Source organism: Sinohyriopsis cumingii, chromosome 19 (genome assembly GCF_028554795.1).
Source record: "Sinohyriopsis cumingii isolate HCF-2022 chromosome 19, ASM2855479v2, whole genome shotgun sequence".
NCBI lineage: Eukaryota > Metazoa > Mollusca > Bivalvia > Unionida > Unionidae > Sinohyriopsis > Sinohyriopsis cumingii.
The window spans coordinates 14,478,073-14,503,877 of NC_142979.1; the positions used below are offsets into that span (position 1 = coordinate 14,478,073).

General features: G+C 34.5%; 1 protein-coding gene across 1 annotated transcript in view; it reads left to right on the forward strand.

The window, feature by feature from the left end:
- The window catches only part of LOC149775161 (dynein beta chain, ciliary-like), a 315,340-nt gene that overhangs the window by 229,844 nt on the left and 59,691 nt on the right, over positions 1 to 25,805 (forward strand). Inside the window, exons 35-39 of the mRNA XM_089944132.1 lie at positions 7,008 to 7,169; positions 13,920 to 14,543; positions 18,268 to 18,429; positions 20,169 to 20,402; positions 22,868 to 23,128. Of these exons, the coding sequence (XP_089800258.1) occupies positions 7,008 to 7,169; positions 13,920 to 14,543; positions 18,268 to 18,429; positions 20,169 to 20,402; positions 22,868 to 23,128 (1,443 nt within the window). The remainder of the gene's footprint in view (positions 1 to 7,007; positions 7,170 to 13,919; positions 14,544 to 18,267; positions 18,430 to 20,168; positions 20,403 to 22,867; positions 23,129 to 25,805) is intronic.

Sequence of the window (25,805 nt, forward strand, 5' to 3'; positions counted from 1 at the left end):
AATGCTGTAACCTATAATTATAATAGCATATAATAGAATAAAAAAATTTAAGAACTGGCAAACAATTAAATTAAAATAAATATGAATTAAATCAGATATATGTAACAGTATATATTTTCTGATTTCTCTAACATGAAATGAAATAAAGGTAAATAAAGTCTTCTGAATTTGCAGGCCACTTAAATCTTACCAGGTGACTTCTGTTATGTTATACAGTACTTACATTTTGCATATCAGGCTTAATGTCACTCGTATCTTTGTTTATTCCTAAAAATATTAGATACAGATTTTGCTTTATTTGTCATTTTTATCATTCTCATTCTTCAGGGTCACATTTCAGTTATACTTTGATTACTGTTTTATTTACTTTGTTACATGCACTTGAGAGTTACTACTTTTTAGTGATATAAAGTGATCATACAAGGTGGTTTAATTTCCCTTATATTCTCACATACAAGGGGAATAATTTAGGAGAAAATAAAAGCCTGGAGGAAGGGTTGGCTTATCTGCATGCCAAGGTCTAAACTTGAAAATATTCAACTTTTTTGGGTCAAGTACTGGTATATATTGTTTTTATAGGTTGTCAAAGACGAGATCACATGCCTAATGATGACATATAGCTCATATAATATGTGCTGACATAAAGTCAGATGAGTATTTGTTCTAAAATTTTACAAGTAGAGAAATTAATGAAAAACAGGCATTACCATACTTGATTTCTATTTGATGTTCATCCACAAGAAAAATGCAGCCATACATGTATTAGAGCCACAATTGTATGTGTACTTTCCAAAGAACTGCCATATTTGTAATCTCTCAATCAAGTGTTTAACCCTTGGGTAATCACTGATCATTAAACTCTACAGTACCTTACAAATCCACACTAGCTTTATTCTGGTATTAATAAAATATGAAAACAAACTATATAAAAAGACTTGGAATTTAGATTCTGAGGTTATTTATAACAAACATTTTGCTTTAGAGAGTAGAAATACATGTATAATGGTTAGTCTTAAAGACACAAGAGTGAGGGGCTACATAGGGGTTTGTGTTGTATGCATGCTTAGGATGGGTAAATAAAGGAGAAGTAGCAGTATGCTTAATTGTTAATAATATAATTTGTGGGATTTCTTTGACAGGTGTGTTTGGAAGTAAACGGCAGCCACCTGAATTTTATTAAAAGCACACTTGCTGTACCGAAATATTGAGCACCTGCAATCACTGTTTATCATCTACTATTGTTTAGTTGTTTATAAAGCAAAGAGGCTTGTCACGCTAGCTTGAAGTGGTTTCTTGTATAATGATGTCCACACTGAATCAAGGTACTGGTAGTGGGAAAAAAAAGAAAATTAACAATGATAAATAACTGCACGATAAAGTATAAATGGACTGCTACCACTTTCAGAAGTTACTTAAGTCTATTCTTTATAGAAATTTAAGGTAATAGTTAAAATGAATAGTACTGGAGATAAAAGAAAGCATTCTCATGATGCAGTGTGCAGACTTAAAAGTTATTGAATATGCCAAAGCAAGTAATAAATGCTGCAACATGCAAATTTTGTGTACACAACAAGCAAGTATGGGAATGGCAGAAAAGCTGAGCAGCATTAGAAGAGATGCCAAGAACAAAGAATGCATGTCAGAATGGAATCGCTTCATTTCCTGAATTTGAGAAAGAACTCTGATTTTATTAATGAATGTCATCAAAATAGATTCATTGTCACAAGAACTGTTATTCATTTGCATGCTATGCAAATGGTGAAAGACGACAAATAGAAGTTGGCAAATTAATCAGAATTTGTTGCATTGGAGTTTTAACATCCATTTTATAACCTCTGGATATCTGCCTAAAAGACTCATTTAAAGACCGGTTACAAAAGATTTGGTCTGACTGGGTTTGTTCAGGTGCACTGAAGCTGATAAAAGACAGAAATTTCATGAGGCTGGACATCAACCTGGTCACCAGGTGGGTCAAAGACACATGTGACCCAATTCCATCAGAAATGATTGCCAAATCATTTTGAAAGTGCTGTATCAGAATTGTCGTTAATGGAACTGAGGATGATACCATATTTCATTCAGATGACAAGATGGAGAATGAAAAGCAAAAGATACACTTTCAGATGACTGATGACAATGACAACATCTATGATGACAGCACACCCATAACAGAAGCTGAGTTTCATGAACTTTTTGGCAGCTCAGATACTGAGCTAGATTTTGAAAATTCTAAATTAAAGAATTGACATATCATGATTTAGTCTGAGGATTTTATTAAATTAGGACCTAACATTTAAGGCTAAAATTATTATTATTGTATTTGACTTTCATTGTATAAATTAGTGTTTGTTAGGCTTGAAGAACTCCCCAACACTGGGAATATGGCAGGTATGCATGATGTAAACAAGGTCACTATAAATATGAGCAATGAACCAAGCATTATTTGTGTTGTTTTAATACTGGTATGTACAATATTTTAATGAAGATAGCTATTTCAGTTTTCAAGCAGAAAATGTAATTACTGATGATTAGACAATTTTATGGTTGTAACTGATATTAGTTAAACTGGATAAAAGACAAGAGAAGTTACTGCTAATATGGTTACATCCATGTGCTAATGCTTACCATGTCTGATGAAATTATACATAAATAGGTAGAAATGATTAGAAAACAGAAAAATTATAATAATTATTGAATTTTCAAACAAATTACATTAATATATAACATTTGCATCTAAAAATTGATCATGTTAATCCCTTAAGAACCACTTTTTAAAAAACAAATATCGTAATGATTGAAAAAATATGATGAGCAATCAGAGAAAAAAATGTCTAAAGTGTCCCCAGCCTAAATTGTTTCTATTACATCTCCCAGCTTTTATAGATATACAAAAATTATTTTTGAAAATAATTAAGGATGTTTACAGACCTATTGCCATTACAGTATTCATGATTTATCTGACCTTAAATAAACAGCCTAAAGCATCACACAACCTATATTAAAATCAGTGTTGAAAAATATCCTTTTATAAAGGTAACATTACTAAAGAATAACAAAAAAGAAATAATCTCAGTTTTACCATAATCTTAACCCCTGTTAACACGAGGATGCAGAATAAACCCAGTGCACTTTTCTGCATATTATAAAAGGTGACTGATGGAGGCAACCTGTTTGCAGTGGGTTGTTTCATGTGTCAGTGGAGGAGAAGATATTGGTAGCTGACCACTCCAATGCAACACCCAACTTAAACTTTACCATCAGAGCCCATTCTGGTCAGTCTGCTAGACAAGCCATGCATCAGAGACTATGTCAATGAGAGCATCAATTTTCATCTGTCTCCTGACTCATTAAGGTCATCATCATGACTTGTGAGGATGATGGCAAGGTCATTTGAGTAAGGATTCTTTATTGCTTGAGTATATCCCTAGTTAAACACTGACATGAAAAACACAGAAGAGATATGCCCTTGTTGACTACCCGTATAGGCGTGGGATGTTTAGATATATTTACATGACCTTTTTGAGACGGTAAATATGAGAGAATACAGTTCATATATATTTGCTTATAAGACGAGTCCAATTCCAGACAGCACACATCCAGATCTGCCTTTGCATAATGTGCCAGCAGATCTGAATCATTGCAGTTTGCTAAGGGTAATCAGTAGAACAAACAACATAGACCCTGATCTGTATTTGCATTATGATACAGCAGATCAGGATCTTTTTTGTTTGCAGTTTGCCTCTTCTTATGAGCGAGTGCATAAAGTAAGTTAAAAGACAGCTTATTAGGGATTACTTAGATATAAAGCACTGGACATAGATGATTGACATATAAGCATAATCTCCTTTGATTGCAGAGCCACTGGCACAATGTTACAAACGGTTGGAACTCTCACATTTCATGTTTAGTATGAACTGGATATGGACAGTGTTTGATCTGCTGTCTTTGGAGCACTTAAGTGTAGGACTTTACAGAAAGTTGCTGCACATATTTGTGGGAGTTGAAAGACCTTATAATAATAATAATATTATTATTATTACTATTATTATTATTATTATTTGTATTACATTAATTTGTTATTTATTTATTTCACTAGCGTAGTTCAATTGGAATTCAGATGTATCGAGTCTCCCTCGAGGCCCTCAGCTACTTTCAGACAGTCTATATGCATTTATTTTATTAACAAAAATTGGTGCCCTTCTTCCTCCTCTTCTATGGATGATTCCTTATGTGGGAATAATAATGAGACTTCTGTGGGTTGCAAATCTTGTTAGGATCGAGTACACCTGACCCTCAATCTGATGTTGTTAGTGCCAATGATAGATTGGGTCTGGGTTCCTCTCAGTGGAGGAAGAATACCAGTTAGTGCATGATAACTTCCTGTTAGATGCAGCACCCTTTCAAGGGGGGTGTTCCGGTGAAAATAAGGAGCAAATCACACCTTCCTGAAAATGTAGTGTAACAATTTGACAAAAATATTTCATGTGAGTTCCCTCATCAGATCATTGTCACCTGATCAGTCTTTATCTAGTGACTAGTCATGGATCACTATACTTCAAGCATCAGTCGGTGGAAACCCATTGTAAAAGTCAGGGAACAGAGATCGGCTTGATACCCCAACTGTCTCTAAGCTACTGAGCAAACCTGATGGGGATAGGGAGTTGGCCTATACTTGTCAAACAAGGAAAGGGGACCAGATCAACATACCCCTTTCCAATGTGAGTCTTCTTTCCCCATCATGGAGCCATGGATGTCCATTCTTGGCCACAAGGCAGGTCAGACTTGACAGGTTGTGGACCTGTTTTGCCTTGTCTGGGTGGAGGAATCAAGGGGTGGGGGATAGTACTCTCCCCTTGCACAATCAAGAAAGGATGAGAAGCATTCTCATTCATCTAAAATGATTCCTATTAATGGCACTATCACCTCCCAGGAGGGGCATCAGGACAAGGATATCCATATTTCCAGCTCTCCTTCTTTGTGAAAACACAGTATGGAATATCAGAACTTGAGAGATCAACACAACTTGTTATATGAATCCACTTCAGGCCCATCAAAGGAGGCCAAGAATTGTGATCTCTCTGAACACCTTTTGGAACTTTGTCCATGGTCACATGGAGCACCAACTGATGGACAGATGCACATATGGATGGACATGATTATCACAACATACACCACTCCCTCAGGAACTCTCAAACTCACTTATAACGCAGGATAGGGCATGGAACCCATTTGTTGAACTGGAAGAAAATCGCGATCAAAATTGGCAGCAGAAACTTTGATATATCGCTCGTTTCATCATCGAAAATGGTAGATAGGACCTGAAAATTTTGATCAACACTATGAAATATCATATTTAAAAATAGGTCATACAATTTTTTACATTTTCTTTCCAAACGACATTCCTAGTACACCATAATTAACGATATGTAAGGAAATTTCAATCAGTGAAAATGTCACTTACGCCAAGTGGAGGCAGTACTTTAATAAATAAATACAAATTAAATAATTTTTTATTAATTAAAATATGTGTACTAGTTCTATATTTTAGTTCATTTTAAGTGTAATCATAAATGCAATGTGTCCTCTTGTAATTAAACATAAAATGCACCAATGTACCATAACAGCTATGTCCGCGAGTGTTTCTCTGAGAGCCTAATTAAGTGCCGACCGTGTTTTGATAACTGACTTCAGAAATATTTGTTGCTCTGAATAAAAAGCTGGCCACCTTTCTATTATCACGTTAATTATGTCTTTTGAATCAAATAAAGGAGGTGGAGTAAAAGAAAAGTTAAAAGTCACAAAAATCCTACAAACTTAAAATCTAGCAACCCCGGTAATATGTCGGGTGAACACACTTCATTTGATCAATCAAACACTTATAAATGTTTTTGTGTATTTAACATAAACTACCTTAAATTAATTGACTCTTTAATAACTGTGATCAAAGATAACAAGGCAGCCAAGCGAAATGAATACTTCGTAAAATAAAGAGCTTCGATTTCACAGATACGGACCATTGTGGACAAGCGAGTTTCAGAGAATTCTTGAACTGGCACTTAGAGATATCCTCAAGGATTATAAGAAATTTTATTATTACTTCCATTGAAATCACAACATCACTATTGTACTAATTCAACGATACAAAAATTGAGTTTCACCATTGACAATTGTCTCACGAAATAAATGCTGCATGTTTTTGAGAGAGAAAAAGGAATTTTGTTTGGTGGTGTATCAACAGTTAGTCTAGTTCCCTGATCTGGTGACTCCCAATTTGGCAGGTTAATATTAAACACCAGAAGGGGAACCAGACTCATCAAGAGAATAAAAAGCAGTGACGTAAAACGCGTATTTTTTTTGCATACACGTGATGATTGTTGAAACCAGTTGGAAAGATCTTTCATATGTTGGACATTTTGAAAATAAATGTTATTGAAACAGAATAACAAACAACTTCATTAGAAAAAGTGCGTTATTAAAAATTATTATCGACATGACTTAAAATGTGGACTCGGTCAATAAACAGCCAAGTTCCCTAATGCTGCTGCTCCAACCCACCCCAATGGTTTTCTCAATCTCAGAGCGATTTTTTTCAATTTTTGGAGGTCCCTCGTTAACTCGCGCCTCGCTTATAGTGTGTTCTATGTTTGTGGACCCCGTTGTGTGTGAGATATTGAGGGAGAGGTGTATACACAGTGGTAGAGATATATTAGACATTATTTTAGTTTTGATTTATTTAGGTATATCAAGTGCGTACTTATTTCTTCCAAATGTTCCTCTGGAAGAATTTTTTAAAAATGCAATTTTTAATGGGTATTTTGCTTGATCATACACAGTACCCAGAAAGGCAGTTTTACGAAACATACTATGGTACACCCAATAAAGCTGACACAATATCCTAAATATTAAATGCCTTTACCAGGTATTTATATTGGTTTGTTTTTTCTTCTTCCTTGTGAGAATTTTAGATTGAAAAGAATCTTTTATTATTATGAGCATTACAATTGTAGGGAATGTTGTTTTCCATGCCTGATAGTGTCAAGACACCTGCAGAATTGGTTCGCCTATGGGTACATGAATGTGAAAGAGTCTACAAGGACAAGCTAGTTGACAAGGAGGATATTGATACCTACAATAGAATATGCAAAGAGACATCCAAAAAGGCGTTTGAGGTACCTTTCATACACATTGTTTAGCACACAGAGGAATATATTTAAATAGCTTGTTGAAAACAGCTGAACAGAAATTGACAGCATCTTGGTATTCAGGGCATTTTTTTATTTGTAAAAAGTCAGACCTATCCATCAAATATAGCTACAATTTTTAGAGACTTTTTTAAATTAGTTCCCTACCGAGACTCGAACCCACGTCCTTCAGAAATGGCAACATTTGCTGTGCCTGCATCCACCAACCCCTAGATCACCATGACCATGCATGCATCATGTACGATCCAGGGATGCCCCTTTCTGCTGTGTCTGGTGTATATTTGTTCCAACATATTCACACAAAAAACTGACAGCAGCAGTGCAAAACTAGTTTTTAACTGCCTCAGGTGGTTTGAAATCTTTGAGTCTTTCTCAGTAGCAGTTACAAAACAGAAAGAAACAAAATGAGCAATAAACTCTAAAGAAAGTTGAATTTGCAAAAGTTTACATGATTACATCTAAGAAAATTATTGTTTGAAAATTTAGATATCACATTGGGTTAAATTCCAATGATAAAATCATGAGAAAAGGATATACTAGCTGCCAGGTATAGCCTATCACTTGGTGACAAATGGCGTTAAACCCAAAACAACAAGAAGCCTGTGCATAAAGGCTCCATTGTAGTGGTTATGTGGTGTAAATGAAGCAATTAGACATTTAAACAATGTGATAAAGTAATGAGAGCTTTCGTAAATTTAGTACTATAGTGTTTTTATTGTCATGTTTGTCTCTTTTTCTTTTGTAATTGCCTTCAATATAAACTCGGAGTCGAAAAGCACTAGGTGAAAACCCTGTTATATCACAAGGGTTAGGCTCCACTGAGTACCATCATGCTATTGAATGTCTTATTGCAAAAGTGGAAAGAGTCATTTACTAAAGGAAACGATGTGACTGTATCTACTAGGCTCAACAAATTTGGGAAGGGGTAGAGTACAGCAGTGAGTGCAAAGTTTGTGCTTCATTAACACAGCTACCATCTTAATAAATGTTTTAGATGAGAAATAATTAAAACAGTGTGATCACATAAGAAGCAAACCATGCATAGCTTGAATCTGTACATGTATTTCCTGTCAGATTTCATTGTATCGGTAACATTGAATCTATAATAATTCCATAGACAATAAGCGTATAAAAAAAAAACATTTTCGTCATTTCAGCTTAGATCAGTGGTTCCCAACCCCAAGGTTGTTACCCAAATCAGGGTCACAAGGATGTTGTGGAGGGTCACCAGGTTTGTCCTTTTAGGGTGGCAAAACTTGTCAAGACGTGTGTTTGCATGTGTATGTGTAAGGTCATCAAATGATTCTGCATAAATTGCAACCACTTGAGCTATATCTGCTAGATTCTATATTAATCTGAATGCCAAATGTAATTACATAAGCAACACTTTGAATCATTGCTAACAAGAAAATGAAGTAGGGGGGGCATTGATTGCATGATAATTGTTAGACAACATGACTATGCTACATACACATGATAGAGGCTTCTTTTGTTTCTTCATAATTTTTAAGCAGTGCCTGAAGGTGTGTGATTGACATTGATGATAAGCAGTTAATTAGGTAGGAAACTTGTTAAAATAAACTTGTAACTAATTCTGATCAACTACTGACACAATTGATATAAACGTTTACAAACAGACACCTTTAATATCAATATTCATTGAAAAAAAACAGTGATAAGACCTATTTACTTTCAGAATACAACACTTCTTGTCAAATTATTAAATCAAACTTGTACTAAAACCTTGTAGTACTTTAAGAAATTGGTGAAATTACTGTAAAATTGTGAGTGCCATGGTATGATCAAATTATACCCGAGTGTCTAGGCCACTAATTAGTGTTGTATAAATTTTAGACCTCTAGAATTTTCAGAGCTGGAGTCCATATGATTAAGAATACTTCATTTTTCATGCATAGTTATGTAACACTTTATACAAGGCCTTTTTCTGTGATAAGACTGATTTACTATCAACAAAAAAATGGCCAAAACTGACATAAGAATTTCTAAAAAATAAACTTTTAGTCAAGCTTAAAAGTAACTGCTACAATTTAAACTTGAATATGGGTACTGACATCATATTGTTACAGTAGTAATATTTACCTATCCTCCCAGCAGTTTATACCCCACACCAATTTAAAAAAGTGAAAAGCATCAGGGATATAAAAATTGCACAAATCTTAGTCATTTCATTCATCAGTTTATAGTTTTTAACCTGATTGTTGCCAAGGCTTCTCTAACATTGTCATCCTGTTTGGATTGTAGGCCAAACATTAGTTTGCTTACATCATGATCACCATATTTGCACGGGTGAATCAATTTTCACATGATTTTGTTCATCATCTGCTTTAGGTGTTGAATAATCCATACATTTTTGTAACTTTAAGTTAATTAAATCCTATTGAATCCATGTACCTCAGAGTTACACAGCTTGCAATTTTTGTTTTGTTCATTTTTATTTGGAGAAATGTTAAAGCTGGATGTTGCAGATATTGGATGCAGATGAGACAGATTTTACCTTTTATTTATCATTGAATAGACATTTTGGGGAACTGGAAAAGGACATCAAGCAGGCTTGTTATTTACCCTGAAAACTTCCAGTTAGTTTGAATTGTTAACAACTTATGACAGTATTAGGGATATCCAGGTGATAATTGAGATAGTCGTTTGGATAGACAAATGATATATCAGGGGTGAAACTTTTTAAGGGATTTTCTGAAACAAAGTTACCACAGTTTGAGAGCATCCATTAGATTTCATAGATAAAGATGGGTCTACAATAAACATTGAAGCTTTCTCTAAATGAGAGAAAAGAGTAAATGAAATGAGTACTCAGTTTAACAATTAAGTGATAACTATGCCTTTAGACACCGCAAAATAGAGAGTGGCATATTTAATTATAGCAGTAGTATTCTCTGTTGTTACAGCTTAAATAGATTTGCTCCAGAATCAAGTATCCAATAACAGTACATGTTACTTGAAATTGTAAGGATGAAAGACAGTAAAATAACTTATTTGTAAATTTGTCTAGCATCATATTCTATGTGTATCAGTGATTATTTTAAGAGTCTGAATCTTAAAAAAAAAGAATACAGGTTGAAGCAAAGTTCATTGATGTCCTTCTGACAGATTTGGAGTGAACATTCACAAATAAAAACATCAAATGTATTTCTTAGAAAAACAAGACAGTCTTATATCTTGAAGAATACCATACATCTCCCCTGATCAATAAATAAAACCCTTCTGTACTGTGGCAAAAAACAAAACAAACAACGAAACATTCAAAAGTAATTCAGAAATCAGTTATGACAAATTGGTGAAGTGGTTATAAAAAGTTTGGGAACCATGCCACAACCTGGTTATTTCTGGATTAATGTTATTAGAAATCATGTTGTAGCAGTGATTCCTTGTGCATATGACATGCTACTAAAAAAAAAAGGAAAAGAAAAATGAGGAGGGTAACTTTGAGCATGAGATTTCATTTGAGATAATGGCACATTAAAGCTAGATCATATTTCATTGTTCCATGGCAATGTTGCAAGCCTTGACTGGTGCTATAAAAAAATCATACATTACAAATATGTAATGGTTTGCTTAAAAACTTGTTAATCATTTTTATCGATTCATATCAGTTTAATTTACTATTGCTGTTTTTTTTTTCTCCCTTGAAATGCTTCATCAATATTCCTAAAATGTCAGCTAATCATGTAGATGGGTTATATTTACCATTCCTTCCCCTTTATCCCTGTTATAGCTAAAAATCATCCTTTGTGTCAGAAGCATGGGCAGTATTGTCCACTATCCTAAGGTTATCTTAAAAAGATCAATGTACTCTAGCTCTTTATAAAAAAAGGTAACTCCCTTCAATATAAAAAGAACTGAAGCGTTACAGTGAATTTATAACTTGTTCCACTATTTTGAACAAGTAACAATACTGCTATTGCATTTCTCAATAGCTTAGTTCAGAAATAGAAGAGAATAAATCTTGAAACTTACGTTATTAATGCTATCACTTTATTCCAAAATCAAATAATCCCAGTTCAGTTTCTAATTTTTGCCTCTACTGGTCATAGACCAGAAGAGCTTATGGGATAGTGTAACAAGATAACTGGGTGGGATTTCAGATTTACAACAGAACACTTTTGATGGTGATAACAGATATAATGTTTAATAACGAATGACTTGAATGAGCACTTAATTATGATTAATCTGTGCGTGTATATGATGAAAATATTGGATCAATTAACATAAAACACATGGACTTAACAATGAAAATACAAATAAATAACCTTACACAGTACCAGGACAAGGGGTAAATGATTCAGTGATTTCGCAACAAAAAGATTGATGTGTTTTGCTCAAATAGTAAAACAAACTTAGTATTTTACTCATCTAGTAAAATGTATTCATTCAGATAGTGAAATTATTTAAACAAAAAGGACAGATGTACAAATTAGCCCACAGCTAAATGATTACATGTATGGAGTTGCACACTCCATCACCAGCACACTCGACTACCAGTCACACTGGCTAATCAAGGCGTTAGTATTGCAGATTGGTCAATTAAGCAGTCAGCACCCACCAGTCATAGTCAGCAATGCTCGATCACCTGCTACTCAACCAGCAACACCATTTATTCAGCTCTGCGGCTGCTATGGTTCAGCTTCACAGCTGCTATGGTCGACTTCTATTGGTTAGCTCTGCATCTGGCACCACATCGACTCCGATCACTTCGATAACTCTGATCGCTCGGGTCATTCGGGTCAGTCCAACCACTCCACTCACTCTGGTCATTCTGTGATCACTTGGGTCAACTCTACAGCTGAAGATGTGCAAGTCCTTAAAGTAGACCACTCACTGACAAGACATTCCATAATGTAAAGATTGAATCTTATGGTGAGGCATTTATAAACAAATGAAGTCGTCATACATTGTCTTTGTGCTGGAAGCATTCAGCTCTTCCCATCAAAAGCACTTCACACATGCAGCATAGAATGAACTGAACTCGCTATTTCAAAATATTGTATTTCTATCTTCTATCTCCAAAGCTTCTAACCTCACTTGTTTTTCCCTTTCTAACTTTCTCTGCTCTACTTCTTTTAGCAGTTCTACCTTTTTCCCTTTCTGCTTGCTTCTTTAACTACATCTTTCCCTTTCTGCTTCCCTTTCCCATCCAACTCTTATCTTCTTCTCTAATTCTATCTTCTCCTTCTCTGCCTGCTTTTCTAATTCTGTCTTCTCCTTCACCAAAAGCTATCTTTCTTTCTTTGGCTTTCCTTCTTTCCCGCCCTACCTGTTTCTCTGCCTCTAATTTATCCCTTTCGATTTCCCTCTCCTTTAACCTCTGATCCCTTTCCCTAGCCTGTTCTTCGTGAACAAAATTTCTAAGGGACTCCCCCTCGTAGCCAAACTGTTTCCCCAGTTCTACAAGTTCTTTCATTACAACCAACTTAAAGTGCAGTATTATGCAAAAATGTGTAATTACTATAATTTCAACAAACTATTTACTCCTATAGTAAAATGTATTCACTCAAATAGTGAAATCATGTAAACAAAAGGAACAGATGTACAAATTATCTTTACAGTCCCAAAAACACACTGGGTTTTACAAACCGTAAAAATTTGCCCACTGCTAAAAGATTACATATATGGAATTACACACTCCATCACCAGCACACTAGGCTACCAGGATTTATACAATTCCGTGACAGACAGTCAGTTGTCCATCATCTGTAGTCCTTCTGTCTGTTCTCACAGGTTTGTTATCATTGCTCCAAAACTACTTGGAGGATGGCCATAAAACTTTCCACATACAATTCATCCCATGATCAAGCTGGTCTGAAATGAAAATGGAGCTGCTTGAACATCTAGTTTCCATCTTGAAAACCTTGTTATTACTTCTCCAGAATGGATAGTTGAATCAGCATAGGGTTTTCACTAAAACACATCTTTTCCTGTCCAGTTGGAAGATGGTACTAATCTGATGTCTAATATGGCAACCATAGTGACCATGTTGAAAATCTTGTAATCTCTCCTCCTTTTGAACTAAAAGTAATACTGTCATGGGTTTTCACTTGAATTCTTAGACTGTGTGATTGTTCCTTGAAAGGTTGCTGCTCACACATCCAGTATGGCCAGCACAGGATCAGTCATAACAGTCATATTATTGCTTCTCTTCCTGAATGGATGGTTGTATCAGCAACAGGTTTTTACTAAATGACATCTTACAATGTCTAATCAGCTATAGATTAAAGCGGTGAGACTGGAACATTTAATACATTTGCACAGATACCATTTTAAAATTTTGTCATAATTACTTCTGAATGAATCGCCATAGCAGCATAGGGTTTTCAGGTAAAGACTTCTAATGATGTCTAGTTGGTCATAAATAAAAATGATGCCAATCTGACTCCCAAGGGGTTGACACAATGACCATCTTGAAAATCTTTTTATGGCTTCTTCTCGAAAATGATTGGTCATACTGATAATGACAGCAGTTGTTTGGTCAAAGGCCAAGACAAAGAATTTTATAGTGCACTTAAAGTTATCTTGTGAGCTTATTAACTTGAAATTGGTTTCAGCTAGTAGAGTGACAGCTGCTTTGAGGGTCTTTTGTTTGGAATTATACATTTTTTGTAAAATTACATAGTTTGTACTCTTGAAATACACTGTACAGCAGAAAATGTGTGGAAGTTTTAATAAGGAGCTGTATCTTTTCAGGATGTTGATGAGAATGTTGTTTATAGCCAGCCACTGATCTATTGTCACTTTTGCATGGGAATTGGAGAATCCAAATACATGCCAGCAGTAAGCTGGGTTAGTCTGAACAAAATCCTTGTGGAAGCCTTAGATAACTACAATGAGCTGAATGCAGCTATGAATCTTGTCCTCTTTGAAGCTGCCATGATGCACATCTGCCGAATCAATAGAATCCTCGAGTCTCCCCGTGGCAATGCACTACTAATAGGAGTGGGTGGTAGTGGTAAGCAGAGTTTATCTCGCCTCGCTGCATTCATCAGCAGTCTAGAAGTCTTTCAAGTGACTCTCAGAAAGGGCTATGCTATTGGAGACCTAAAAATGGATTTGGCTGCTTTGTATATAAAAACAGGGCTTAAGGGCATTGGTTTAATGTTCCTGATGACTGATGCCCAGGTGGTTGAAGAGAAATTCCTTGTGTTGATCAATGACTTGTTGGCATCAGGAGAAATTCCAGATCTTCTCTCTGATGATGAAGTAGAGCAAGTCATCAGTGGTGTGCGCAGTGAAGTCAAAGGTTGTGGATTGGAAGACTCAAGGGAGAACTGCTGGTCATTTTTTATTGATAAAGTCAGGAGACTTTTAAAGGTAAGATGGAATTTGATATTTACCACACTTATCTGTGATGCCAAATGAGTTTATATATGGCCCTGCATCTGTTGTGGTTTTCAGAATTTTTACAAATGATTGTGATCCTTATCAAATATGGTTTCTATTTCTAAAATAGAAAAGCTTTAGACAATAAAATGTTTTCAGGTGTCTAATTGGCACCAGCAACTACTTTATATTGCATCACACAAACTATTCTTCCATACTTCCAGGGGCAGCATGGTTGATTACATGACTACTTTTTTGGGAATATATAAAATGCAAAGTAATGCTTTCTATGTTGAGATACATGATGTTGAAATAAATCATGTGCTGAGTCTTGGGTGGCCAAGTGTTCTAATGAATTCACCTTCACTGATCGCTGCTATCTCACCTCTGTCCATGTAAGTTTGAGTCTTTTTCTTGGTCACTGTGCGTTTGTGAGAAGGCTGCCAATAGATTCCTGTGGGTCAGTGGTTCTTTCTAGGGTTTTCCTTGGTTATTCCTCCACCAGTTATACTGGCTGCCATGTATTGCATATCTTGTGCTAATAAATGGTGCTACCCCCCCCCCCCAAAAAAAAAAAAACTTTCGTGCCCAAAACGAATTGGTAATGTTGGCAGCATTATGATAGGCTTGTGTGAAACTGAACTGCTTAGAAGTCATTTGTAATAATAGCTGAATGGACAGTAGCAGTACTGCATTGGTCTTAGCATGCATCCTTTTTCCATATTCCAAGTGATTTCTGTAACCCAACTATCTTTTCTTTAAAATTGTATTTTACATCTTCTGAATAGATTTTTGGTGTTTTTGGTTTTTGGAGTGTCTGGTGGATTCCATACATCCAAATACATCCACATGTTGATATTGGGAATCAAAAGTAGCATGTGTCATCAGACATCACATAGACTCAGAAGAGTCTTTATTTGGAGTTACAAGAATATGGTGGCTGATATTACTAAATGTAAAAATACCTTTTAACAACTTTCAAAAATCCATGAGTTTTTCATCTTCTCATGTCACTTATAGTCATAAAATACAATCAGCAGTATTTGTTTTCACTAGGTTTTTAATATTTCTTTTAATAGCATAAGAAAATATAAATTTTAGATTAAATTTACTAGAGATGCCTAAAATTCCAGCTGGCCAGGTGGATTGGCTGCTCATTTCTTGCCCTGTTCCACTGTGAAAATGGCTGGGATTGGACCAGCGGGGTGGCAGCAGTTTTGCACACTGCATGAGACTACATTCATTGGTAAATTAGGTCTCTTGTTAAATGCTCATCTCATAAAACATTTAAGCAGTGGGTATTTAGAATAATTGGAGCCATCTGAAAAAACTAGAATTGCACTAATAGCAGATTTGGCTGTATTGATAGCACTATATCCTAATCCATTATGAAAGAGCATAGCTGAAGATTCCAAAACAAAATGTACACATGATTAAATTAGATTGATCCGGTTTTGGTCATAAAAGCACAGCAATCACAGCAGATATTACATGTTTGATGTTTTAACTGTGTTGACTATCTCCATGTGGAGCATGATGTATAGAAGAAACTGTGCAGTAAGTTTCTGTTTTCCACAGTGGGCCTAGTAAATGAAACACTTCCAAGTGGAGCTTTTTCAATGGATGCATTATGCTGGGGTCCTGTGGATGAAATAGAACCTCTGATGTACTGTACAGTATGTACAAATGATCAGACACAAATAGCACTAGGGGAACCATTGCTGAGTACTAAAAATTGATTCAAAAAAGCATTCATCTAATCATTCTTAGCATGCATGAACAAAAACTTTTAAGTAAACAGACTTCTTTATCTGAAAAATTTGATTGCAAATCAATAATAATTATTTTTATGTGTGCAAAAATTTAAATGGTATGCAAAATTATAGACATTGCAGTACTTGGACACGAGAGTGTCAGTGATTCTCTATTCATCCTCGTAAACTGCTGGATTCATAACCTCATACATGCACACAAAAAATAACTGAGATGTTATTGTCAAATTATTTTCCTTTCATGGCAGCAGAAGTGGTTTAATTTATGGAATTATAATTAAAAAAGAAATTGTAAATATAAAAAAAAAAATTATTGAAATAAATACAATTACATTATTATGCATTTTGTTCTAGAACAGGAACAAATTTCCCAGAAAAAGTTAGGTTTAATTTCCATTATCATACAGGTTATGATTAATATACTTAAATGTAATTTATAATATGCCAAATAGTAAACCTTTATGATGAAAGAAGAATCAGCTGTGAAACAAATTGGGAGATTCACAAAATTTTGCCAAGAGTATTGACTTCAGAAGAATGGGAATTTTCAATGAGAATAGCAAATTATTATTCTGGCATGTCTTTGACTTTCTGTCCAAATGAGGACTCAAAGCTTGAGTGACTATATGAATAGTTTTATCTGTATGAGAACTTGTGTGTGATGTCCACGTCTGGGAAGATTATTTTGACAAGATCTAAGAATAATGATCTATTCCCATAAATGGGAGATTATGTTTGGTTATAAAGTTGGCAAGCAGTGTTGCAGTATGTATATCCATATCCACATTTGATGTAAATTCTGTAAACATGGATTTCAGTGATGGCATGTTTGTTGTTGCTGATGCTGCTGACACAATGAAGATGTTAATTGTTTTATGCTGGTTGAAATTAGTAAATAAATTGTCTTGAACTGCTTAAACCTGCTGTCACAGGCAGTATTACTAAAAATATGCTAAATTGGAAGCAGAATCTGAAAAAAAAATGGAAAAAAGATTTTAAAAATTTGTAATAATTTTGCATACATGAGAGATTTGACAAGAAGGACAGGATAAAACATCTTGTTAAGAAGACCATCCTGGCCAGGAGGTTCACTTATATTTGGCTACCCATTTGGTGAATGACTGTGATGTTAGGTCACTATTCTTAATAAACAGGGTACCAAATTCGTCAGAATTTTCATGTATTTGATCATTTGCAGATATTTGTAACCAAAATCAAGGTTATCACTGGATAAATTAAAGAAAAAAAGATACTATATGAACTTGTGAATTTTACTGTGCAAAAAGTAAAACCAGTTACCAAGTTTGAAACATTTATTGCAAACACATTTCAAAATTCAACAAAACAGCTTTCAGAATCTAAAATATTATCCACATAAAAAAGTCACAGTTATGTCTTGCATACTACTTGTGGACCAGAATCAACTTTTTGCACCTTTAAATGTGTTATTTTTCATTGCATACTAGTATTTAAAAATTCCTTCGAGTGAAAACTTGAAGATTCTGACAAAACCTGTTTTATATTACCCATTTTTTGGGGAATAGATATGGCACCATTTGATATGTAATATAAAATCTTCATTACTTTACATAATGCACAGGTTCTGTCCATACTCCATAAAACATACTGCAGGGGGCAAGGAAGGCTTGCCCAGGCTGCTTTGACAAAAACTAGCTGTTTCAACCATGAAGAGTAGTTGTGAGCATGTAAATTATAGTGAAAAGCCTTCAGACTACTGATTCTGTCACCATCATCATCAACAAAAATTAGGACCCAGTCTCAGTCACCCATTGCTAGTAGCTCAGGTTTTTATTTAGAATTGCCTTGTTGACATAATAATGAAAGGTCTTTATGTTGTTTTTTTAATACATATTGTACATTGTATGATAATATACAGTTTTAGAAATTCCCTTCCAAAATGTTTATTTGCAACATTTTTTTAGGTTGTGCTGTGCTTCTCACCAGTTGGTACCACACTCCGTGTCAGAAGTCGTAAATTCCCATCTGTGACAAACTGTACCAGTATTGATTGGTTCCATGAATGGCCAGAAGAAGCCTTAGTGTCCGTTTCAGCCAGATTCCTTGAGGAGGTGGAACTTCTCACTGTATGTTGGCATTGTTCTTTGTACAGCTGAATAACATTGCTTATTTGAACTAGTAGACTTACATAATACATCTCTCCCTCAATAACTAATGCACAATAGGTCCAAAAAAGATCGCAGTATAAGCAAGGTGCAGGCTACCAATGGACCTTTGAAAAATTAGAAATGCTATGGATATAAATAGTGGTGGGTGTGTGGGTTAAATGGTTAATACTCATTTTATAATCATTGGGAATAATTGTCAGTACTGGTAAATAGTTGTTTCTAATTACCTTTATTTTCAAGAGGACCAATCCTTGAAAGATCATTACAAACATTAGTCTAAGAGCTTTCAACACAGATCACGTGTACCAGCAAAAGCATTGTATATTTATCACTGCTTTTTGCATGTGAATACATTCTTGTGTTAATGTTGATTCAGAGTAAAACAAGATTCTCTTTGTTCAAAAAAGATTTTTGTTTTGAAAAATGACAAAATCAGAACTCACTTTTTATTGTTCTGTTAGTAAAATTCTGATCCTGTGATGTCACTGCAAGTAACTGAAATGTCTGCTCATGCAAACCTCAGGATGCAGATTTGGGAATTTTAAGTTCACTAAAATTGTCGGAACTCTCTTTATAAATTAAAGTACTTAGCATTAATCAGTGCTCATTTGCAAATGTGATTAAATACAGCAAGTGAACCAAGCAACAAGTGTACTTGATGCATGATGAATTGGTTCCCTTGCTGTCCTTAATCACATTTGCAAATGAGTATTGGTTAATGTTAAATACTTTAATTATTTTATGCATGTAATAATATTTGTAACTGTTCAATATGTTCAATTGAAATGGGTAACTTGACACATGACCATGACCATTAGCTGTCTTGTAGGTAGGATTTGCATGCATTTTAACTTCATATTTATTCTATAAAAAAACATTAATTGTTTTCATACACATGATGTAATTTAACATAATAATACAAAGCAGGTCTGCTTTTCATTAATTATAACAATGCAACAAACACTTCAAAAAGTCTGAGATCAAAACATTGTTGACATATATTAGGTTCTCATGGAAATGGCTATGGGCATGGCTGTGTTGGTTGATTGAGAGTTTTCAGATTTGAATAGAAGAGGGTACTGTATGTTATGTTTATGGAGATTATACTGAAACTGAATTAAAAGATTTTAAAAAAAACTAAAGCCAGAATTTCACTTGCCAAAACATATTTAATTTGCATTTATTTCTTAACATATTACCACCAGACTGCATTACTAACATTTTAATTAATCAAAATTTTATCCAATTTGTTATTTATGGGGTTTGATATTGCTAATACAAATTATTTTAGAGTTCTTCCTTCAGCACTGATTGTCATCAGGTAATTTTATTGCCTTCTTAATCAACCATTCTTGAGTCTGTTCATTGAAAAGAGGAAAAAGTTATAGTTTGAACATACTAATGTAGACTTTCCAAAACTTCCAGTACTTTTTTACTTTTACCAAACACATCTATAAATTTTGAGCAGTTAAGATGTGCTTTCATGTGCATGAAATTATTTATTAATTACACCTTACACTAGTCTTGTTCTTAGAAATTTTTGATGGTGTTTAAGCTTTAGGAAAAATGCTTGAATATTAAGATATTACTAAATCTGTGGCAAAATGATTAAAGCACATTATTTGCAAATATTTCTGCTCATTTTTATGCAAAATTCTAATCACTTAGAATTTGCAATTCATATGCTACTTTTCTAGCCACAGTTAAGGATATCCATTGCACAGTTCATGGCAAATGTCCACAGATCTGTGAATGAGATGAGTCAGCAGTTTCTTCAGAATGAAAAACGTTACAACTACACAACCCCAAAGTCATTCCTGGAGCAAATTAAGTTGTACCAGAATCTTTTAGCAAGAAAAAATGCAGAATTGCAAGCCAGGATTGTTCGTTTGGAGAATGGTCTTGAAAAGCTAAAGAGCACAGCCTCACAGGTAATGCATGCACAGGTAGTACATTTACTTAAATATGTTTACCTATCCTAACAGCTTTATTTGTATTTTCTCTCCAAACTGGCACTGGTGAACCTCACTAGTAACTTACTATGCTTATACATTTGGATCAGGTTTTAATAATGTAGTTATCTTACATTTCTATGTTGATTCTTGGGTGTGGGATTTTGGAATTTCCACATATTTCCCAGGTGCAAACAAATGATCACATCTTCCAAAAACTACACCTACCATTTTATTCAGGGACACCTTATGCATTTTCTTGAATTTCAACCATCATTCCTTATTCTTTGTTCTTTTCATACCAGGTATCACACAATCTTGAAAAAATGCTTGAATTTGAGCTCATCTCCAAAGAGTACTGAAAAAATGCTGCAAGTGCTGCTCACTAGTCCAAAAACAAAGGTGCCTGAAATTTAATAAACAAACAAACCACGTTTAAGTGAGTAACTTTAATTGAGTGCTAAAATATCAAGAAAGCAAAATAAATATCTGTTCTAAATGTTAGAAACCCAGTCTTCCTTGAATATTAATTCTATGGTGGTAGCTTCACACTCCTCACAGCGATACTCTTTCGGAAAGGTGGTTGACCCATATCTAGGAGTGTTGAGGTTGTTTACATATTCATTAAAAATGACCAAAGAAATTTTAGTGTGATAAAAAGTTAAAGAAGTGCAAGGTTAAATAGGCAGGATGAGTGAAAATAACAGTCAACAGTTACCATCATAGGTTTCAAATTAGCAACTAGTAGTGAGGAGGAATTTATCTTTGGGGGCCAAAATGACGTTTTAGAAGCAATACTGAAGCAGAAAGTTGCTATGGTGGCATCTGCATCTATCGTTATAGTATCCAGTGCTCTTAGCTAGAAAATTGATTTAGTTTCAAATCTGATGAGTACTAATGAGGAGCAGTTGGTTCAGAATCAGAACCAAGCATTGGTTATATTCATTTGATGCCAGTCAATTGATTAATTGATTCTATAATCAGTTGGGTTGTTTTATTCATATTATAAACTTAAATGAGTTTTTTAAGCTTGCTACTACATGTTTTTTACTTCATTGCTTGATGATGAGATTTGTTTAGCTGTGGTGTATTATTATTAGATGTAAATAAATTTAGTTATTATGTTTTCATGAATGTTGTTTCAATTTGTTCATTTTATTTAATGCTAATACATATTTTAAAAAGTTGCTGTTCAGTTTTGCCTAAGTTGATGGAGGTAACCATACTAGATGAGTCCTGGAAACTCTGTATGGGCCACTTACATACATAGGAAAGAAACCCATTTTATATCACAATAAAAAGAAAAGAAAACAAATTTATTCTTGAACATGCCTTTGTTATACAATCTGACAGGTGTCAGATTCAGTTAATACACTGATTACATTCTATGTCTGAACTTAGCTATGGAGTTTTTTTAATTTTAATTTTTTCTTTTTTTATATACCACAGAATTTGTCTCAGTTTGATGTGAAATGTATATTGGGATATGGAACCATCTTTTGTGTGATATTAAATATAAAATTTAATAAATAAAATAATTTCCATGTCATTTTAATTAATTTTTTATTTAAAATGCTAAACTATTGAGCACAAAATGTGAATATTCTAACACAAAGATATTCATTTTTCTGTCCAACTGAGATGAGTCAGTTCAGGATTTACCAAAATGATTTTAGATTTTTATTTAAGAAAATGATCCCCACATCCAGTCATTTGTGGTGGATGTAGGACATTATTAGAGTAAAGCCGGAGGCTGAGCATGTATATGTGGCATGATATTCTGCCATCAGTGGAAACAGGTGCTCTTCAAAGAAAAGGTAACTTGTTTATCTATCACATGTTGTATCATATTTAAACCGGTCACCACACAAAGTTGTTTTCACAGTTCAAAGCAAAGTTTTTTTTTTCTCTATAATGTGGGGAGGGGAGATCTCGTTTATGATGAAACCACAACTTGCAGCAAAGGATGGGTGGGTGTATACATGCTCCGCCTCCGGCTTTACTCCAGTAATGCCCCTCATCCATCACAAATGCTTGGATGAAGGGTTCATTATTTTCTGTAAAGTCTCCAACCGCACATGTATACATAGTTTCTTTAAATATAGACAACAAAATGTCTTTTAAAACATCAAAAAGAATATGTAATGTGTTGACCTGTAAGTCATCACAAACAAAAATATATTTCGTTTCATCCTTGTCATATACCTCTTCAGATATTGAAAAACAAACAAGTTCTTAACGATTATTATTAGCATGGATATCCCTAAGATAAAAAATGTGAAAAGTCTTTGCTGATGTCCAGTCTGTGTTGTTTTCAAGATTTCTTGCAAGGAATAGTTTTGTCTGAAAGCTGCTGCTGCTGCTGCTGATTTGGTATCTTAATTGTTTGGTTCAGTATTAACAGTGATTGATGTATACACTTGTTGCTGTTTCCACTCTTTCAGGTGGATGACTTGAAGAGCAAGTTGGCTTCACAGGAGGTAGAACTGGCATCGAAGAATGAAGATGCCAACAAACTAATCCAAATTGTAGGAGCTGAGACAGAAAAGGTGTCCAGAGAAAAAGCTATTGCAGATGAAGAGGAAAAAAAAGTGTCTAAAATCAATGAAGAAGTTAGCAAGAAGCAGCGAGACTGTCAAAGAGATCTTGCTAAAGCTGAACCTGCCCTTATGGCTGCAAAAGAGGCCCTCAATACTTTGAACAAGGTAGTGTGTTCACTGTCTCCCATGGAAATTCAGATTTTATGCCTTGCAACAGATGCTAATGCAAGTAATAATTCATTCTGGCTAAATCATTCCTTTGAAAACCAATTACATTGACATCAAACAGTTATTTTAAGATAATTGATATATCTTGAAAGCATGTGACTGAGATAAATCTATCAGCCTGGTTCCATAAACACAATACTCTGGTGGCCTAGTGGTTGGAGCATCTGCCTCGGATATGGGAGGTCGTGGGTTCGATCCCCAGCGAAGTCATACCAAAGACTTCTAAAAAAATGAAACTAACAGCTGCCTCACATGGCGCTCAGCACTAAGAGGTTAGTGTTAGGACTGGTTGGCCTGGTGTCTGGATAATGTGACTGGGTGGGACATCATGCTACATGTCTGTGTCATGATGCCCTAGTGCTAGACATCACTATAACCTGCCACACTGCAGACATTGTAGCGATATGACTGAAAAATTGTTAAAGCTATGTTAAAAATTTAAATCACACACACTGGTTCCATAAACAATTTTTCCAATATTCGTTGGTTTGGACATGGCTTTGTATCATAGTTTGCCCATGAATATCCCTTAAAAGGGAGTTGACCAACTGTGTAGACTAATATGTTCTGATGTGCATCCACGTCTGTCACTAATTTTATTTTTACACAATAACTTCAGTTGCCCAGTGTATACAGTTACCAAAAGTTGTGGATGGCTTACACTATGGATAATGAAGGACCGAAGTTCAACATCTCAAAGACCAAGGTCACTATGACAGAGTGAAAATGGTTTTCACACAATAGCTAGAATTCTCTATAACCTATACAGAACTTTGTGAATTGCTTGCACTTGGGCTTGGGAAGAAGCCTATCGATTTCATTATCAAAAGTCTGTACCTTTTAATCAATGTTATGGTGTTGTGTATGTGTTTTTTTTGGTTACTTTTTGTACATAAATATATCCGTATTATGTGTAATATTTGTTCATGACTAAATTGTACTGATCATCTGTAGTCAAGATATTAGATAGCTACTTTTTTTGACTTGGGTATAAATTATATTTAAGATATTATGAATTTAGATTACACAGTATCTATAAATAGATGTCATGTTTCTAATAATAAAACTTGTTGACAACTTTGGGGTTGTTTCTCATTGGCTAGTGGGGTCAGATTGGTGTTCTCATTGGCTGATGGGGTCAGGTGGATTCTTAGAAGAAATATGTTATTTCCTATTGAATGGGTTAGGTCACTTGAATAGTTATTTTTAAATATTAGATTGAGCCTTAAGATCTGTTGTGCGTTATATTGCGACAGTTAATCGTAATAGACTCTTGAAGGTATATATAAAGAGAAAATTGAACAATTAGATCCATTCCTGTTTTGAATTGATTTCTATTTCTGATTCTTGTTTCATATGTTAAAATTGATCTGCAGATGTGCTTAATGATGTGTTTGGACAATTTGAGAGGAGTTATTTGTTTGGATTATTCATTAGAATTACAAAGTGCTGTGACATTAGACTAGAACATTATTCTGGGACTATTATGAATTATTCAGATGAATTCTGGTCTGTGCCATTGTGATACATGCATTTGAGGATCTGATAAACATTTGGAACATTCCATTCTTTAGGACTTGAATAGAACTTTTAAGGACTATTTTGGATCCAGTTCATAATAATGTAAGTTCCTCTTGCATTTTCATTCTGATGGCTTAGATAATTAAATTTTTGGTTTAAGTATTACGAAACTTGTTGCTTTTGTTTCTTTCTGTTTCGTCATGTATGACCATAGAATCGTAACAATAAATTGTCTGTAGTTCTGATATGATGGTTGTAGTTCAGTTTAATCACTTGTTGTGAACTGTGAGTTTTCCAAAATTCTCTTGAATAACTGATGATTTGCACCACTTAATATTGTCTTAAATCCCACTATTAATTATGACAAGAAGTATTAGCTTATTTAGCACAAGTTATTGCACCAGAATTCATGAATATTGAGTGCAGCTGTTGATTGATTCCCCTCTCACCACACTGGCAAATTCACTTTTGCAGTACCAACAAGTTGACCTATAACTGATATTAAAATGGGGGGTGGGTAGTTGCAAAACTAATTTTAATGCTGTAATAATTACTTGCCAGTATTGCCAGGACCCCCCCCCCCCCATGTCCCATGAGTAATCTGGTTCTGAAAAAGATAAATCTCTGGTGCTTGTGCCAGGGACTTGGGCAGCAGATTTTTGTATGGGCATTCTGAATCCTTTCACGCACTCTCTATGGGGGTTCATAATTCTGATTATAATGATGAGGGTAATTCCATCCTGGAATAAGAAGCTATGCAATAAAACTGGTTTTACCCACCCACCCTCAAAAGCTACATTTCCATTGTGAAATCCATGTTTCCAGTTGGAAACATAAATACATAAACCTCAGTATTTATTTTCATAATTATTTATTTCACAGCTCAGTCTCTTCACATAAATTGATTAAAATTAAAATTTTATTTGAACTGCAAATCTTGGCAGACTTGGCATATGAATGAAAACAGCATGAAACACATAAGTTATTAATTTCTCCTAACCTAATAATGATTAAAGTCATATTATTTACATTCTTTCTTAGAAATTGATGAAAACATTTTGTGAACTAGGATGATCTTTTTATAGGAATATAG